Source organism: Triturus cristatus, chromosome 7, assembly GCF_964204655.1.
Source record: "Triturus cristatus chromosome 7, aTriCri1.1, whole genome shotgun sequence".
NCBI lineage: Eukaryota > Metazoa > Chordata > Amphibia > Caudata > Salamandridae > Triturus > Triturus cristatus.
This window is the reverse complement of record NC_140590.1, coordinates 171,773,913-171,794,470: the sequence shown is the minus strand read 5'-3', so window position 1 is coordinate 171,794,470 and position 20,558 is coordinate 171,773,913. Positions and strand designations below refer to the sequence as shown.

Here is a 20,558-nt window from a genome sequence, read left to right as displayed (position 1 = left end):
AGAATGCCCGGCAGATCCAACATCTGGAGGTGGATCCCACTAGTGCTGTTTGCTGTTATAGGTTTATCGTCATTAATAAACAGAGCTGCTATACTATAAAATCCATCAATAAATGTAGCACAACAAATGAGTCCTGGGCCATCAAAGAGCGCGGGGTTTTGGGAATAATGACCTCCCCCTTCTGACATCCCAGACTCTCCTGGCGTCCCAATAAAGCTGAACCGACCACCTGTGCCAACTAGCAGCATCTGGCGATATTAAGAGATAGAGCAATCATTAACATGGTGAAGGGATGGAGACAAAGAAACGAGATGGTGATAAAGAGCACGAACTGAGGTTGGGCTCTAGAGGAAACCCTCTGCTCTTCATACGGGAAGTATCATGGCAGAAATGCTGCCATGTTTACTCCTCCATAAATCATGCCTCCCCCCTCCCCCCCCCCCCCATGCAGCTGTGCTTTCCGCTTTCAGTCAGGAAGGCCTTATGACAACAGTGGGTAACCAGTTTAGTTATCAACAGTTGCCATGTCATAGCAGTGAATTACGAGGATCAGAAACTGAAATGAATGATAGAGGCTCTCAACTAGAGCCATGCATAACAAAAGATGACCTGAATAGTGAGGAAATTAAGACATCAGTTATGTTTGGGGAGTAGCCTATGCCTGCTAGGAATAGGGTATGTTACAGTATAAGGAGTGAATGTGATTAGTTAGAGACACAGTGAGGGAGTTTAAGAACCAAGGAAAGAGACAGATTAAGAGAGGAGGCAGCTATAGAAAGGAGAGGAGAGGAGGTGATGAAAGTGACATCGATTTATAGGTCATGGACAGTAAGACAGGGATACAGATTGAAATAAGCAGAAAGGATGGAGGGATTGAAACCGAGAGAGAGACAAAGAGAGAAAGAGTGTGCAACAGGAAAGTGGTTTGGTATAGTGGTGAGAGAGTGTGAGGAAGTTGCATAACATCAGAAATAGTCAAAGAAAGGGGAGGAAAGAAAGAAACAGGAAGAAAGCAAGCAGTTGCTTCAACACCTAAAATAAAACCAAAAATGACCAAATGAGCGGGAAATCATAAGGAGTGGCAGAGCATGGAGAACCTCAGTGAGACCTAGATGTGGGAGACAGGGCCAAAAGGAGCATCGAAATATATCCGGTTTGACACTTTAGTATGATGGCAAAAAAGGTAATTAGCCCGACACGAGCAAGAACTGAAATACGAATATACATTGATGACGTAAAAGTAACTTCTTGACAATTGAGAGACAGCAAAGAAAATATTGACACCACGATCAAAGGAAAGATAATAAAGTTTGAAAAAGGGGAGGAGAATGCTGGCTAGATCGGAAAGTTTGGTGTTAAGGTATACTTACGGCAGAAGGAAGCACTTCTCCAGGGCTGGATAGTGATGCCAGCAGCCTGGCATGCAGCCACATAACTTTGGAGGCTTTGACACAGGATGTTCTGGTCGCCATTGCCCGCACACAGGTCAAAAATGCAGTTGTTGTAGTATACATCTGGGTTGATGGTGGCGTAGCAGGCGCTTAGAGGACCGCTGGGTAGCTTCAAGAAGCCGCAGTAATTGTCCTGCTTGAAGATGTTCTTTTTTGCATCTGGACAGGCAGGGCAGGCATTGCCACTTCCGCCACAGCCTTCATTGCAGGTCACACCTGCAATATTGACTCTCCATCCGGTGCCAAACGTGGTGGCATCTGAAGCTAGAGCCTTGGAGGGCAGCATGAACTCATCTTTCGTGTCCCCGTTATAATTACCGCACAAGCCTTCGAGTTGACCTTTGTAGTTGCCAGGGACAGTGACCACAACGTGGTAAACCAGGTCATAGCTGACCACTAGGCCAAAGTCAGTTTGCACAATGATTCGGATCCCTTGCTGATAGACTCGAATTTGTCCTTCCTTCAAGGTCAGCGGGAGATTATTGTTGATTCCGTTCACCTATCAAAAAGGAAAATGTGACGTTATTAGCTCGGGTAATATTACACTTGCGCTTACTTGTCATCTCACCTGTTAGTCGGCAGTACATCAGAAGAAAAAACCCACTGTAAACATTTTGCTGAAATATCTGTTATATCTAAGTTATTTACAATTACACAGGACATTTGTCATTGTTTTTGATTCCTTTTTAGATTTAGTTCAATTACAGGCAAAAGACATGTATCCTGAACACATGTATCAAGGATTCACACAGCGCAGCGCAGCCAGCTACCTAGCTCCACTGCGCGAAAGGCATAAAAATATGACATATTTAACAATATACAGCATATTCATGTCCTTTCCATGCACTGGTACACTTTTGACTGCCAACGCAGGCACCCTTGCACATGGTGCAAGGATGCCTGCATTGTAAGCAAGATTGTTTTTGTGTAAAAAGGGATACTTTCATGCACAAAATCTATTCTCTGAGGCATTTTCCTCTTTCTATGTGTGCTGCAGAATGAGGAGAAATAAAGATATTTCTCCTAGTTGCACCTCACCTGGCGAGGACTAGCATTTTGACGCATTCCCAGGTCTACCAGTAATGGTACATCTGGCAATGTGCCAAAATCCATGGGAGGATGAGTGGGAACACCCACACTCCACACCTGAAATGCCTCCCTGGGGCAGAATAAATCAATGCAGCAATTTGCTCTGCATGCGTTAATCTAGATTTATCAAGCCACACAGGGCCATGCAAACTGGCCTTGCCTGGCTAGCTAAATGTTCGTTGGAAGTTGCGTTGCCCTTGCATGATAAACATGCTCCTCTATCTTGCGATGTTACAATATAAAATTAGGAACTGTATGGTAATATGATTGTAAGGTCAGTGATACCCCAGTGTGCATAACTAGGCCATTATAAAGTGTGTACCGAGAGATGTTGATTTGTGTTTATTTTTATAGCAGTGTTTTAGAAATAGAATATCAGTAGTGGAATTACTGAAATGGTGTAAACACACACACACCCGCACACACATAGTGCAATCCTCACCCATCCTGTTTGGGAGACAGAATCTTGTTCTTCTCCTAGGAAACGTTTCATCCCAAACTCTTTCCAAGCCCTCTTCGATTAATAATCCCTAATCTCTGTTCCACATAGACCTTGCTGCTCTAGTCTTCCCTACCTGAACTGTCAAAACATTATGTCATCGTTTAGGTGCATTGTGAGTCAAATAAATAAAAAAAAAAAAAAAAAAAAAATTCATGTATTTAAATATTGATAAAACTCCAGTCGTTTTTCAGGTCAGTGTAAAAGATCAATAATGAAGTGCAAGTGTCAATAGCCTGTGGAGGTCAAACTTTTAGATGGATGGGGCAGTTGTATGTTTCAACCCCGTTAATATTTGACTATGCGGTATAACAAATTGCTTATATGCAGTACTGCATACTGAACTTTCTAAGTTTTCAATGCCCGTAAAAGTGTTAATGTTGCCCAGTTTAATGGTACTTAGTATGTCCAAATTGGATGTTATGCAGAACTTACAGCAACAAGGTTAAACGTTATGAATGATTGACTGAGTTAAGGTTAGTTGAGAACTTTGCAACGACTGACATATTGTCAGGTCATGATTTTGGCTTACCCTGACAACTCCTCTCTTGTTCTGCAGGAGCATAATGTTGTATCCATAGACATCAACCAAAACCATCTTAGTCGCCGACACTTTGCCGTTTCCATACCTTTCATTCTCCACATTGATGGTAAAGGGGACCAACACATTTATAAGGAGGATGGTTCTTGACAGTGTGTATGTACAGGTACCTTGAAAATCAAAGGGCAGCCCATCGAAAGTTTTATAATGGGGATCACCTGCTGCCCAGCACTGGGCCGAACCAATGGGGTGACACTTCAGGATGCCATTGATTATCTTACACTCCTCATTGGCGTTGCAAGAAAATACTTTGCAGTCTATGATTCCACCTCCCATACAGGTGCACTGATTGAAACACAGGCCATTGGGATAGAAGACCTCTCCAGGCTTGTAATAGATGCTGTTGTATTCACATCCACACTGGGAGATGGGAACGCACTGGTCACCGCTGAGTACAAAACCTTCGTCACATACACAGCCTTCCTTGCAGTTTGCATTGCATTCCACTGAGCGAGTTAAGCCATAGCAGGTGGTGGGGCAGCCACTAGGACATGTTTCATAGTGACTATTAGGTCCACAGGATGGGCCTGAAATTAAGAGACAGCAAAGAACCGATTAGAAAAGATTGGCTCTTGAAACAGTGTCCACTCTATGTACTTTCTTTATGATATTTCTCTATGGTTGTGTCTGTAGTGTGATGCATAGGAGTGTGGATAGTTCACACATGGCTTAACAAGTTAAGCTTTTTCCTATTTTTTTTAGGTAAAATAATGGTTAAGTCTCAGTGATCCAGAAAAAGAAGCCAGCATACAATACATGTTCTGTGCTGATTGTATTACATAGAAACAAATAGTTTACTATCCCTGATACATTGATGGAAACCCCATTGCTGAAGTTAAGTAATTTTCTGTAGAAAATCCCATTAAACACAGAGTCCCCCATACATTTTCTCCGTTTTAACAGACATACTAACTTGAAAATCTCCCTGCATTTTTAAAATCTATATGAAGATCTTACAGATAAATCACATACCTAAGCATCACGTAATATACCATTTGTATGACGATAATAGAAACATTCAATAAAGGTCCTACGTTTTCTGTCTAGTTTCAAAGATATGGAACCTTTGATGAATCGAAACTGGTTCAAGCGCAATAACAGTAAACCTGAGTGTTAGAAATGTGGCTGTCTAGTTGTCAAGGGTTTGCACCTTGGTCCAAGTAGGGACCCTTCTTTCTAGTCAGAGTCAAAGGGATACACTTCTAAAATAACCCCTGCTCACAGCCTTGTTAGCTTGGCCCGAGCAGATAGGCTTATCTCTGGGGCAGTGTGTAAAGCACTTGTGAACACATACAGTCATACAGTGAAAACACTACAAATGGACACAACATCAGTTTAGAAAAATAAGTAATCTTTATCTAAAGCATAACAAGACTAAAATGACAAAATTCCACAGTACAGTACTAAAAATATAATTCTTAAAAGGTAGAAACAGTTCTGTTCCAAGAAGATGTGGGATGGAGCACTTTTACAAAAGTACCTTGAATGCTTCAAAAAATGCAAGCAAAAAGGTTTGCAGGGAAGGTGATGCATCAGTTGCTTACACTCAGAGAAGGTGATGCGTCAGTTCCTTGCTCCGGAGGAGGTGATGGGTCGGTTCATTACTGCTGCGCAGGGGAGGTGTTGCGTTGGTTCCTTACCAGAGTGGAGGTGATGCATCGGTTTCTTACTGCGTAGGGTGGTGATGCGTCTGTTTCTTACTGCCTCCCTCAACAATGCGACAGACTTGATACTTCAATGCGTTGTGTGACGATCCGGTACGATGTGATGCCGGAAGACCCAGGATGCGCTGCGATGATTTCAGCCGCGTCCCCTCGATGCGTTGGTTCTTCCACAACAGGGTCTGCGTCAGAATCAGTGCGGTGATCTTGGATGTCGGAGATCCGTGCATGGGATTCGTTGCATGGCAGACACTTCAACCGCGAGCAGGCACTGCGTTGATTCTTTGGCAGAGGCGATGGATCCGAAAATTCTTCTTGCACCGCTGCGATGCGTGGGAAGCAGGTGATGCATCGATTTTCACAGTTCTTGTACTTTCCTGTCCCAAAACAACCTCCAGAGGTCTTAAACAATGGCAGGCACCTCTCGGCAGGTCAGAACTCCCAGCAGAGGAGTTCAGGGAGGACTGGGGGTGAAGTCTTTGTGTCCTTGAGAATTCAGAACAGGAGGCAAGCTCTATTGCAAGCCCTTCAAGATCATCCTCAAGCAGGGGACAAGGCACACAGCAATGTCCTTTTCCTTTCCTTGACAGACAGTAGCCACTGCAGGCCAACCTCATATAGCAAACAGCCCAGGGGCAGTATTCCTCCTCAGTTTCTCCAGCTCTTCTCCTTAGCAAAAGTTCCCCTTGATTCCCAGCATTGATCTATGAAGTCTTTTCTATCCCTGAGTCTTTTCAACAGGAGGCAAGTCGACTTCAAGAAGTAGAACTTGCCTCCTTCGAGAAAACTCTAACAGCAGGATGATGATCGCACAGTCCAGACCTATCCCTGCCCAAGACACAAGCAACCAATGCAGGCCAACCGCAACAGCACACAGCACGGGGACGTACTACTCTTCCAGCTTTCCCAGTTCGTTCCTGGCAGGTTCCTTAGTTGAGCAGTAATTCAAAGTTCAGGGGTCTGGGCCCCACTTTTATAGCACAAATTCATTTTTTTCTGGTGGCAGAGAAGCTCTTTGCCCAGCCAAAAGCAGTTCTGTCCTCTTTGGTGCAGCTGCCCAGCAGCAGGAGGTGGAGACAGCATTGTGTAAGGCAGACAGGGCCTATTCAGGTGCAGGGGAAATCTCCTCCCACCACTCTAAATACAGACCGGGCCTATTCAAGTGCTAGTGAGAACTCCTCCCCCTATTCTGAATGCACCCCAGGTCTATTAAGCCCAGCCCTGACTCATTCGGGAAAGGCAGGACACACATCAACCCCCCCCCCCCCCCTCCCCACGGTGGCTGTCTGAGAGATTGCACATTCACTCCAAAGTCAGACAGTCAATACACAAACCAGCAGAGACACAGGATGGCTAAGCAAGAAAATACCTACTTTCTAAAAGTGGTATTTTCAAACACAAAATATAAAAATCATCTTTACTAAAAGATGCATTATTATATTCTGAGTTCAGGCATACTAAACTCCATCTTTCTTTGTCTTTTTCAATGCGGGGTTAAATAGGCTCCGATTTTATCCAATGGGACAGATAGCCTTTTAATAGTGAAATACTCTGTATTTCACTATCAGGACATGTCACACACCAGTACATGTCCCACCTTTCACAGACATTGCACCCTGCCTACAGGGGTACCTTGGGCCTTCATTAGGGGTGTCTTACATGTAAGAAAACGTAAGGTTAGGGCCTGGCAAGTGGGTGCACTTGCCAGGTCGACATGGCAGTGCTAAACTGTGCATTGGCAGGTCTGAGTTACATTTACAGGCTGCTCATGAGTGGCACAATCAGTGCTGCAGGACCACAAGCAGCATTTGATTTACAGGCCCTGAGTACACACAGTGCACTGAACTGGGGACTTACCAGTAAATCAATTATGCCAATCATGGAGAAACCAATCCATAAACACAATTTACAGGGAGAGCATATGCAAATTATCACTGATCAGCAGTGGTAAAGTGCCCAGAGTCATAAAACCAACAACAATATGGTCCAAAATAGGAGACCCAAAAAGCAAAAAGTCTGGGAATAAACTTGCTGGACAAGCCAGGTCTAACACTGAGGCAATCCTGTAGGTAGTACGTGCAGATTTGTTAGACAGCTGCCCCTCTCCCCAGCCTCCGTATACACAAAAGAGGGATCACTAGATTAGTTTATTGTAATGTCCTCTATCTAGAGGTGACCAAACTAGGACTGGTTATAAACACAGCATGAATCCAATCATGTCTTTCTGACTATTTCCAAAATAAGACCCTTTGAAATACCCCTCCCTTTAATCTTCCAAATGGAATCTCTAAATGGTGGTAGGTGGTAGCAGTGCCTTATTTGTAAAACTTCAGGGTGCAGAATACCATGGCTGGTAGTCTTTAATATACTACTGGACACTCAGTGTTCCTTTATCTTACTCTTGTAGGTTTCTACTGTCTCCCTTTGTGACAGGTTTGCGGTCTTTCACTGCCTCCGTTTTCCCACTTTGTTTGTTTTCCCTCTCCTGTACTTGATAAATATGTGATGTGGTGAAATAAGTGCCGCTCGACCAAAATAAGTGCAAGCTTCAATTAAGCACTGGGTGGAAGTGATTTGACCTCCTCAGAACTTGACTCTGGAACCTTTGTCTGAAACCTGTAATCAATGCATTTCTTCAGGCAACCTTAAACATGGACCAGTGACTACAGACATCTTTATGAGTCCGTTGGGCTCCCAGTGCACCACATTTTGTGAGCTTCGGAGGCAAAAACCTTAAAATCATGTCTATGATGCCACGCAAAGCCATGGTGCTTGTCTTTGATATGTCACAGATATGGTGTAAGGCAAGGCACCTCAAATCGCTGCGTTGCCTTACTCTGCTCTCGGTAGGCATTCCATGTGCATTGCTGTGGCTGTTTCCATGCAACACCCATGGATGTTGACGCTTCCCCCAATTTACAAGACCATGTAAACCTAGGGAAGCACAAAAACCCTATTCCTCCGGAGGTGAGGCATAAAGAGAAGTTATTTCTCCTCGAGTACTCCTCTTTCCATGTGTGCTGCATTGCGCAGTACACATAGAAAGAGGAAAACACCTCTTAGGATTGTTTCTGTACAGGAAGGTGACCTTTTATGTGTAAAACAAATCCTGTTGACAACACATGCCCCCTTGTATTAGATAACAATGGTGCATTCCTGCCCTTTCACTTTGAAGTAGGGCAGCGCAGCAAGGTGACATGCTGCCCACGTCAAAACCCCATAAATGAGGTCCTGTGTGTTCTAAAGAAATGATCATTGCTTAGCTCAACTACACCTGAAGACTCTAGCTACAGCTTCTCCTTATCCTGAATGTACGCCTGACACAAAACGTCTTCAGTGCAACACTTTGGATTACCCAAATTTCACTCTGTAATCTAATGCAATTGGCCCTCGTCTGCTCTGTGCATCAAGGATTGGTTTTTGAGCGAGTTAGTTGGAAAAATGAATTATTGTTGTATGTTAGAATATAATTAATGCACTTATTTTTCAGTGGAATGTGCGAGAATGTTAACATTGGAAGTAGCTATGTGTAAGAGCACCTTAAAGATTAGAGTAATGACTTCATAGCGTTACTTTGTTTAGTCTACAAGTAAATGTTTTTGGCACATTGTAGTATATTCTGTGTGTTTTGCACTTCCTAAATTATTTTCATATCTTAAATAGAAAGCAAGAATGACAGCAGGTTACATTTCACAACACAATATGCTTAGATGAGCTTCTTTAGAACAAGAGAAATCATTACATATAAAGGAGATACAAAGTAAATTACAAAAAGATATATTTGGCAGAAATATGCTAACAGCTGAGGTGTCAACTCTGTCTCCATTACAAGAGGTTGTTAGTGTGGTGTACCTGCTCTTGCTACAGTAATGCTTATTAAAATACAAGCATGTTTGTTAAGGCCACTTTTCTCACCTACTGTTGCTGCAGTTTTGCCCTCTACAGGACAGAAAGTTGGCATTACTGCCATTCCCTGGGGAGCTGGATTTTAAGACAACACTCTAAGATGTCTGAGCATATATTTCAGAAATGTGGACGGTAATTGATACATTCAAAATCTGTATATCATCCAGCAAAATCATGAATGATGGTCAAAGAGTGATTTGGAGTTTTCTGTGGTGCAATGTGTATGCAGAAATGTGCATTTATGTGCATTCTAACCCAGTACATTAACAACATTTTTCTCCAACCTAGTGTCTACCTTAGAAAGGTTATCTCAACTACCTTTCTTTAAATTGTGAATATACTCACTGCAGAACATGGCAGACCTCCAATCGTACACTTTAATTCCAGCATCCTGGCAAGCAGCAGCATAGCTAGTGATGACCTGGCATATGATATCCTGGCGCCCTTTGTAGAAGCAAGTATCATACACACAGTCTTTGAAAGCACCCTCTGGGTCAATGATAGCATGGCACTTCCGGAATGGGCCAGTAGGATCCACCAGGACAATGCACTCTTTTTTCTTTTCTCTCTGATCCTTCTCCACTGATGGCAGATCAGGACAGTCAGCCATATAAGCTTCGGAACAGCCGGGGATGTCACTGACCTTCCAGCTCTTACCAAAGGCGGTTGCATCGGTTGTTAAGATTTTGTTCTTCATGGTCAGCTCCTTGTTTTTGTCTCCATCAAAGTCACCACAGAGACCGCACATGGCACCCGCGTATGTGCTTGGGATTTTGACTGAAACGTAGGACTTCCAGTCGTAAGTGACGAGTAGACCAAAGCTGGTTTGCACGTAGCATTGATATCCTTGCTTATAAATTGAGAGCTTACCATTGTCAGCGCTGTAGGGCAGGTTGATTAACAAACCATTCACCTGCAAAGAGAATACAGAATGTAGACATTAGTATTAGCATCTTTTCAAAGTACAGTACCAGTTGCATACTCAGGCAGGTCAGGGTGTATTTGTACTGTAAGGCTGGGCTAATACTCTCCTGCCCTCTACCTAACTACAAAGGCACAATGGGATATCCACACTTCCATAACAGAAAGCCATTTTCCCCACCCTATTCCAGAGTTTCTTTCTAGATTAAGGGGCATTCTCGCTCTTAACTCTTGACAGGATTGACTCCTACTTTCACGGGTGCATCTGCTTCTATCTACCACTTTGTTGCCTCTAGAACTGCCTTTTTCACCTGCAGCTGTCTTTATGTTCCGAAGTTTAAAGAAGTTCTTTCAATATACAAAGGCCATGAATAGGAATTAACAATAAATATATCAGTCTCTTAAAATGTGGTTAGATAGTGTATGGGACTACTTAGATGTAGGTTTACAAGAAGCATACCTACTGCATTTGTTTTTTGAATGATATTGCGCTTTCATCTTTGTCCAATTGTCCTTTATATTTGCACCTACTTGTGATCTTGCAGGCTTTCACTACAATGCATACAAATGCATTGTAGTGAAAGCCTGTTTTCGAAGGTCACAAGTAAGAGCAAATATAAAGGCTGATAACAGATTTTAGTCACAATATAAATCATTTGTTGGTGGTATCATACTAAGACCCTGACCGCAGTGGTCCCAGGAAGACTGTCCAGCCCATAGTGAACATGCCTTCTAGATTACGAGTTGAATCCAGGGTTGGTGGTCCGGCTGTGTCATGGCAGCGAGTATGTTTGGCTCATAGGAGAGCCTAAACCCCATACCTCCGCCGTGACAGTACCTCCAGCCCCTTTGTGCACAGTGTGGCATGCACCATGTCATGCATGCCACAGAGTGCACAGACAACCGTGTTTTTTGAGGGGCATCATGTGCCCCCCTCATGCTCCCCAATGGGCAGATTTGCCTGAGGGTCCTGATAGCGGCCCCTTTCCATGCCTTTACGCCAAGCATTTTATGGCGGAGTCCCTGTCATAAACTGCTTGAAATAGAAAATCGGAATCTGCCAGGCGATGCCAGGATCGGCACTGCTGCGATTCCAGCCTGATTTCCACACCGCCATGGGATTCTGGATACTGATGGTGGCGGTGGTCTTGTGGTGGTCCCACCACCAGCATCGTAATATGGTTGTACCACCAGGGCAGTGGTGGTTGGTTCACCACGCGAGTATAGTGGTCCCAGGACTGCTGTTCTCATAATAGGGCCCTAAGTTTAGGTATTGCGGGGAGTTCTAGGTGATTTTACCCAGTGAAAAATGCTGATCCTCTGCTGGGACTTGATGAACCATGTTTGAGAGAAAATGGTTTTCTGTCATAATTTTCTCATAGTTATGTAAAGTGCTCCAGTAGCTAAAATGAGGACATGTCTTGTATAAATTCACAAATATCTTCCTCAGTCTTGTGAGAAAAGTGTGGCACTCGTGAAAACCATTTTGTTAGAATAGGAGCTCTTGAATTTAAAGCTTTTCCTGTGGAGCAGTCTGAAGTAAATCAGCATTGAGGTTTTAATGCGGGTATGAAACTGACTGATTGAAAGAATGTGAGGGACTAAATGAAAAGAAAAAAGAGGTCCTTGCCTAATTCCTAAATCCAGCACCCTCTGTTCTTACTTCCAAGTGGGGGTGGATGTTAGCTTTGGGATTTGCGGCAGTGTATTTACAGATAATTTACAGTGAAATTACACCAGATTACGCGAGAAACATGACGCAGTATTTAGCATGACTTTCTAAGCACCATCTGCACCCTTGAGGATGCATTTTGCACTAAGAAAATAAAGTTAAATGCAGCAAAACAGGAACATCAGTAAACAGCAGCCCAGCCATTCTTGGCTTATATGCCCCAAATTACTCAAAATGTTCCAAGCAAGTGTAATTGCGGAATTGGAAATAATTTTGCATCAAAAGATAATGTGAAATTTCCAAAATTAACTCAGATTACTCTAGTGGATTTTAAAATTTCATCACTCCTAGTTATAAGTCCAACGTCTGTTTTCTAAGGATACCTATCTTTGAGGCTTAACACTTCCCTAATTTTGAAATAGAAACATTTTGATAAGCACTGAAGGTTTTTTCAATCTTCCATTCAAATGTATGTGAGTAGATTTTTTTTTAGCAGTGCAGGAGCTATTTACAGACAGGTCAATATTTAAAATGTAATGTTTTGGAAATTAAAGTTTCTATTATAACTTTTTCCCACTTCCTTCTGTCAGTAGTTGCATCTTCCTGAATTAATGTGCAGGGGCATCAAGATAAATAGTTTTTTTTTATTGTGAGTTAAATATGAGGACATAATGAAGCATATTAAAATAATAAATTGTCTATTAAAATGCATATCTGTATACAATTTAAACAACTACATTCAAACATAAGTAATTAAAACCTATTTCAAAATATTCAGCATTATACATCAGAAGAAAACAATGTGAGTGCTATTTAAAAACACAGTGCAAACTGTCCTAGCCTACAAACGTTAGTGGGCACACTGGGGAAGAGGATGTGGTCTAACAGCAAAAGCTGTCAACCTCGAAGCTGGGGAACAGGGTTTGAGTCTCCACAAGGACGCTCAACATCCTGTGATTCTCGCCAAATCACTTAATCTACCTGTGCCTAACAAAATGAATGCATCCATCTGTAATGCAACTGGTGCTCAGGCAAAGTGCTCTGATACCTTTGGGTCGACTTTGCACTACATAAAACAAAAACAAAAAAGTATATAGTACCTTTGAATGGAAGGATTGTTTTTTGGGGCTCATTTAGTTCAGGAACTAATAGCTTATTAGGAACATTTTCATGTATCTATTCAGCCTTTTCTACAGAAGAGTGAATTATTGTATTGCTGTTTTCTCTGGCAGATTCATTCATTCGGTGAAACAGGTGATCATTCTAGTACTTTATTTGAACTCTGAGATGCCAACAGCAGCTGTTACGTGAAGAAGGCATAGTTATATGTAGTTTCATACTGTAATAAGGCTTGTGTCAGGCAATAGCTATGCATCTCCTGGGTAGATATTGACAGGCCAAGAAGCCAATAAAATGAAGCAGCTGTTGGAATTTCAAAATTGCAATATTATGCAAGGGGAAGGTCATGTCCAGAAAGTTAATGACTGGGGTGTCATAGCTAAGGCTTCACCTCGACTTTTTCTGACTCCTCCTTGATCACTTACTACCTGGGAGTGCTCTCCCAAATAGGCAATGCTGTTAAAACATTACATTGACGACCTATTATTATACAAAATGCCCTATGGCATCGAATGCTGTTTTGTGATATACTATTCTGCCCTGCAAGATATAGACCTTCTCCTTAGGAATTCTAACTGGATGAAATATTAAGACCAATATTAAGAAGGAGACTGAACCTGTGGTTTATAGCATTATATTAATGGGGTTTTTTATCATTTTTATGTCGATCATTGGAGACCTTTTGTATATACTTTAGTATATACTTATATGTGTATGTACTTTGTGGGCTCTGGAGATCAGCCCTAGGACTTGTCTGCTTCCACTTAGGGGCTTTTTTTCTGTTCAACTGACTCGATTTAACTGTTTTGTTAGAAAACGACCAGTAGAGGTCAGTAAAATACCAGAATTGCTTTCTGCTTAGGGACTTTCTTTTTTAATTTTTCTGGCAACTGCCTCTATTTAACTTTTGGTCTATCAAGTGTACATGTTTTTTTTCTCTTGTATATTATTTATTATACCCTTCTCTTTCGTAACCATCTAGGGTCAGGTTTTCATCATCTTGTCTCCTCAGTCTGTATGGTCATCTGCCCTTTCAGTTTTCAAGTAAGCTTTGATGGTCGCATCTCCCTTCTCAGTCTGTGAGCTGAAATAAGCCTGTGTCACTGAAATGAACCAGCACTAGTTTCTGTTTCTGTCCCACACTGCTATGAAGTTATCGATTTGTCCATATTTGAAATTTGAAAGTTTACAGCATCTTAGACCCCAAAAATCCCTTTAATTCTTATTTAATTTATCTATGGTTCTGTATTGCTTTGTCTCTGTCGAGTTGGATACTAAAGCACTTTACATGTTAATGAAATGTGGAAATATTTTGCTTGAATGAATATTTAATAAAACATTACACAATTTCATGATATTTATCTGTATTTTAAATCATGTTTACTTTATATGTTACTGGTCATAATGTAGTTAGACAAAATATCAAGGTTTAAATATAATAGTACATAAATATGGTAAATAGAATATTCCATTCAAAAAGACTTTATTTCGGACAAAATGACCTAAAAAGTACATCACAGAGCAAACATTTTACATCTAAAATTTCATCGTATTGTCAGTCATAGTTAAAATAAAAAAACAATGATAATTATACACACATTTTCAGTTTATGAATACATAAAATTTTGGGATATAGGATTTGGGCACAGGTTGCACAATTGACTTTGAAAAGTGCATGGTGCAATAAATACATAAATTAGCTAAAAAAGAACCTCTGTATAAAAGGAAGCAAAAAGCTCTTATATATAAAACTATACATGAAACAGCAAGGAGATTAGTGAATTTGCTGCACTATCACATTTGCTAACGGGCAATCGGTACATTATTACGGGATCTCAGATAAACCCTTCTAGTGCACCACATTGAAAACAAAAAACCAGCCACCGAGTATACTATTGGAATGCTTGAGTCAGATTTCAGTATCCTGAATGCTTCAAGGCAGCGCCTACTGCCAAGATTCCTGCAAATCTGAACCAACCAACGTCTCCTTGCCTTCTGGCAGCCAGAACAACTGAAAAAGACATAGACCTCTGTTTCCTCAGGGTCGTCACATGCCGGGCACTGGATCGTTTGTTGGTCTCTTTACTTGGATGTAAAGCAGCGAAGTGTAAGCACCCCATATCTATATTGTAAATAGAGCTTCCTAGCCGCTGGTGGAGTAATGAGATCTATTGCCGACTCAAAGCAAGGAAAATCTTTTATTTCTAAAAAACCACTAGTACATTTCCCAATCCCAGAAAAGGTATGAAGTTGGGTCAGTCTGTAATCTTTGTAGCATGCCTTCATATGACCCTTAGATATTAGCAGACAAGCTGACTCGGGTTCAAGCCAGCAATCCCCTAAACCCATGCTGGTTAACAGGAGTTTTATATGGTCAAGCCACGGAATTTTTACAGCACCCCGTGACCTCAATACCTCTAATAATTCCTCCCTATAGGATATAAGTTCGGGGGAGGTCCAAAGGCGACGCCAGTACATTATGGGCGTAAGACTCGCTACTTCAGCTATTGGTGTTATACCTGTGTCCAGACGTAGCGGGACCAACGGGGTACTACGTGGTAATCTAAATAACTGTCTTAAGTATTGGTTATCCACCTGTGATAATTTTTTCAAATTTTGGTGGCCCCATAACTCTGTGCCATATAAAGCCCCACCTCTTGCTTGAGCCCTATAAATTTCAATTGCTGGACTAACAATTCTTTTACTGGACTTATTAAAAACCTTCATGATGCCACCTGAAGATTGTGCTAGTTTTAGCGTAGATTTGGTGATATGTGCCCCCCATTCCATGGACTCAGTAATTGTAATGCCTAAATACACAAAGGATGACACTCTCTCAAGGGGTTTACCATTTAAAAACGGGTTAGGGCGTGTACTTTTTGCGCAATTAAATGCCATAAATTTGGCTTTCTCTAGGTTAATTTCTAGGCCTCTGTCTTTATAAAACATCTCAAATTTATCCAAAACCCTTTGTATCCCATAGGTGATTTGGCAACCAATAGGGTATCATCGGCAAACATAATTGCCGAGATTCTACGGGAGGCTAGCTTGGGGGCATCAAGATCTTTTTCTGCAAGCAAGGCATCAATCAGGCCATTAATATAGAGGCTAAATAAAGTTGGCGCGAGCACACACCCCTGGCGAACCCCACGATTGATGGGTATGGGAGCTGTAAGATTACCATCCTTCCCATACCTAATTTGCGCATTAGTTGCATTCATGTAAGCATTTAAAAAGTCGAATTAAATAAACTGGGACCCCCATCTCAGCCAAAACCAACCATAATTTCTCCCTTGGTACTAAATCAAACGCAGATCTCAAATCTACAAAAATTAAGAAGAGACTACTAGAATATTGTTAATACAAACATATTGTGGTACAGAATATTGATTCACACGAATATAGTTCCTTTTAGTACTGCAGCCCTTTTCCTGAGCAGCAGCAACAGCTGCAGTAGAAAAATGTGCTTTCAGCCTGCCTACACAGCGGTCCTATCATGATAGGACTTGTGGAACTGCTGACTCATTATCGGATGGTCACCTGCCTGCTGCGATGGGCATCGTAATCAGGCCTATAGTTTATTTTTGGTAAATATTATCGTTTTCCATAAAATAGTTGTTTTTAATATTATTTTGAATAATATGGTTGCAAAAAATATTGTTTTATAATTATTTTGATGTGTTTTGTTTTTAGTTTAATTTGAGGGGTTAGTGTATTTGTTATTAATTTTTAATGGATGGTTTGTAAATTCAAGTTTAGTTTTACAATAACTTCTTTATTTATGGTGTAGTTCAAGGTTGTTGGATTTGTAGGGTAATAGGTTGAGAAGGTAAAGTAAAATGAAAATAAATTATATTTATTGTAAGGTAATTATTAGATTGATCTTTAATTATGTTAATTGTTTGTTATATCTCTTTTTTATTTTAATTTGTTAATTTACATTTAAATGTGAATTGTATTTTTAGTAATAGTAGCAGGTTGTCTGGATTATAGAGGAAGAGGTTGAGGAATTTTCTGAAATTTAGATACATTCAATTTAATGTTGAATTATTTTCTAATTGTTAATTAAATATTTAATCGAATATTAAATATCTATATATCTAATAACGTTGTTTTAAATTTCTGGAGTTGTTTTATGTGCATTTTAATGTTTATATGCTTTTTATGAATGTATTGTTTTTACTTTGTAATTTTTGGTTGGTAGTGGTATAGGGTGGGACGATTTATAAATTATATTATTTTGTATATTAATTGTCTTTTTTCAAGTAATGGAGTGAATAGTAATTGATCATGTAACACTGAAACGTTAAACTTTGTATGTTAATCATTTTTATCAGTAATTTGAAATGTGTGTTGAATGATTTTGTTTAATTGCTTTCAGCATTAGTTTAAATTGAATATTATGATATTTTTCTTTAAACTGTGTAATTTATCAGTAGTTAATTAAATGAATGTTATTGTGAGTTTTATTACTTTTTATTCCATGCTTTACTAATTTTTTATATTGCTTGTATTACTTATTGACATATTATTGTTAGTTATTAGAACATTTTTTTATTATTTGCAGTCCAACACTTTTCCTACTGTTGCTTAGTCTGGAGTGGGAATTGTAAATCTAAACTTTCTAAAGACCCATGATTTCACTACTATTGCTTATACTGGAGAAGGAATTGTAAATCTGTCCCTTCTAAAGACCAATGCCTTTCCTACTATTGCTCAGACTGAAGATGGAAAAGTAAATCTAACTCCATAAAATCCAGTGCTTTCTTTAATGTTTCTTAGACTGGAGTGGAAATAGTAGATTTAACCCCCTCAAAGTCTTAGGCTTTCCCTACTGTTGATTTTGTAATGTATATAGTTTTTTTTAGTTTCTTTCTCTTTTATCATATTATAATTTTTGACATTTCCACATTTATTGAAATATTATCAATATATGTTAAAGATTGTTTCTATATCAAGTTTATATTATAAATAAATAAATAAAAGTATGAATTTTCTTCATGATATATATATATATATTTCGAGAAAAGATGCACTCCTGTCGGAAAGCGTAGCCCTTCGAGGGGTGGCACAGCGCCGGTGGAGTAAACCGGTAATAATTTTCCTTACAAAACGGAGTTCCAACTGTGCTCTCAGGTCAAGGAAAAGACACCACACCGTTCCAAGATACTTCAAGGGGGTTTATTGCTTCATAAACCCAACGTGACGCGTTTCACCCTCAACGGGCTTGCTCACATATATATATTTATATATTATCTACTGGCGGTCGCCAGTAGATAGTTATAGTTAGGACCGTGTTTCCATAGGAAATCCGCAACATTCTATTTGGAATAACTTTGGCGCCGGTCGACGAATCCTCGCGAAATTTTCAAAACTAATGGGGCGCTACGCTACGCTCCTACCCTGAAAGTCTCGGGGGGGGATTCGTCAAGCGGGGGCTGAGAAAAAAGGGGGGTCCCAAAACGCGTTTTCCCCATGCATTTTTCCATAGGACCTTTAGACACAGCTACAGCCCGAACGGCTGAACAAAATTACTTGAAATTTGGCAGAGAGGTAGTCCTCAGGTCAAGGATGTGCCTTTTGTAGGTCTGGTGGAAATCTGTTCAGTAGGTCCTGAGAAAATTACATTTAAATCAATATATATATCTGTAAGCGCGTTCCGTGCGCTTACCGTAAGCTTACCGTACGCGTACGGTGCCGTGCGCGAGCTCAATTCTGATTGGTGGTTACATGACTGTAAACATTCGAATCGGTCGAAATCAGGAAGTGTCGGCCGCCATTTTCTGTCTCTCACACTGAGAAACAAAGGTGGGGAACATGAAACGGGGGCAACGAAGAGAGTTGCAGACCCCCTAGTGTTTGTCAGGGGGTCCAAGAAGGACCCAAAAGTACGAAAAATAAATTTAATAATTTTAAAAAAAAATCGCGGGGTACGCGTACGGTAAGCTTACCGTACGCGCACGGCAAAAAAAATAAAAAAATAAAAATAAAGAAGTAACAATCACATTTATTAAATAAATTAAAGGACCCACAAGGGAGAAAAAAACAAATGTTACTGCGTAAAAAAAGGCGAGGCGCGCACGGCATGGACTGCGCAACGTGGGCGCTCGGTGCGCAAAGCACACCGAGTGCCCACAGCGCGCGCACGGTGAGTGAAGCGCACTATGCGCGCAGGGTGTGCGCATAGTGAAAAACCAGAAAAAAAAAAAATAATAAATACATAACTTAGCATTTAAAAAACCGTACAAATTCACTGAAAAAACCATAGGTTTCACACACGTTATAGTTAGGAATTATCATTTACAAAACCTTGCAAATTCACTTAAAAAACCATAGGTTTCACACATGTTATAGTTAGCTGTACATTTCACTCGTAAAAAACCAATGAAATTCCACGTTATAGTTAGATCAGGTAACTATAACTTGCGCGACCGCAATCCACAATGTCTAATTTCAGATGTCATCATTGATGTCATGAGTGATGTCACTGATCATGTCATGAGTGATGTACTATGTGACGTCATCAGCAGTTTATTGTGGGCGCGCAAGTTATAGTTACCTGATCTAACTATAACGTGGAATTTCATTGGTTTTTTACGAGTGAAATGTACAGCTAACTATAACATGTGTGAAACCTATGGTTTTTTACGTGAATATATATATATATATATATATATAAATATATATTACCTACTGGCGGTCGCCAGTCGGTAGTAATAGTTAGGATCTATTATCCATAGGAAATCCGCAACATTCTATTTAGAATAACTTTGGCACCGGTTGACGAATCTTCGCAAAATTTTCAAAACTCGTGGCCCGCTCCGGTCCGCTCCTATCCTGAAAGTCTCAGGATGATTCGCCAAGCGGGGGCCGAGAAAAAATGTGGGTCCCAAAACGTGTTTTCCCCATGCAATTTTCCATAGGGACATTTAGTCGTAGGCACAGCCTGAACTGCTGAACGGAATTACATTAAATTTGGCAGAAAGGTAGACCTTGGTTCAGAGTCGTGCCTTTTGCTTAAATGGTGTCAATCTGTTCAGTAGTTCCTGAGAAAATCAAAAGTAAAATCACATATATCTGGGCGGAGCCTAACCACACATCTCATCATGAGATCTGATTGGCTGTCAGCACTTCATCCAAGAAGTGTTGGCAGCCATCTTGGGACCAATATACATGATAGCACCTCATTAAAAAGCATTGCAGTTAATAGAAAGTTTTAAGACTTTAGTTACATTATAAATCATTTGTTGATGGTACCTGTCGGAGCCGGCCTTGTGGCGTGGTCCTGTTTCCCCGCGCTAAGCCGCACGAGGTCCCATGCACATCGGGGCTCCTCCATTTTGGATTATACGTCACTTCACGTGACCACCTGCATGACCCTGCTCTACCCGGCCTCGGTCCCAGCGAGGCCCGACATCGAGACGCCAACCCCTGGCCCGGGGGATACCACGTGAGCCCTTCCCACTCCCGGCGGAGGGCAGTATCAATGGGACCCCCAACCGTCCTTCCAAACCTAGGTGCGATCGCCCCACAGCTCTCTGGGGCCTGGCGCCTCTCCTGCTGGGCGTCTGGCCGCGCCCTACTCGGCCTCTCCGCCCCCTCCGGGCGCAAGGGTCCGGACATCAAAGGGCTCCCTTCC

The 20,558-nt window shown here is 41.1% G+C and overlaps 1 protein-coding gene across 1 annotated transcript in view; it reads right to left on the bottom strand.

Moving 5' to 3' along the window:
- The window catches only part of LOC146809146 (IgGFc-binding protein-like), a 790,095-nt gene that overhangs the window by 584,996 nt on the left and 184,541 nt on the right, over positions 1 to 20,558 (bottom strand). The window contains exons 6-8 of the mRNA XM_085614833.1: positions 9,553 to 10,120; positions 3,572 to 4,167; positions 1,371 to 1,950 (exon numbers count right to left, since the gene is read on the bottom strand). Of these exons, the coding sequence (XP_085470959.1) occupies positions 1,371 to 1,950; positions 3,572 to 4,167; positions 9,553 to 10,120 (1,744 nt within the window). The remainder of the gene's footprint in view (positions 1 to 1,370; positions 1,951 to 3,571; positions 4,168 to 9,552; positions 10,121 to 20,558) is intronic.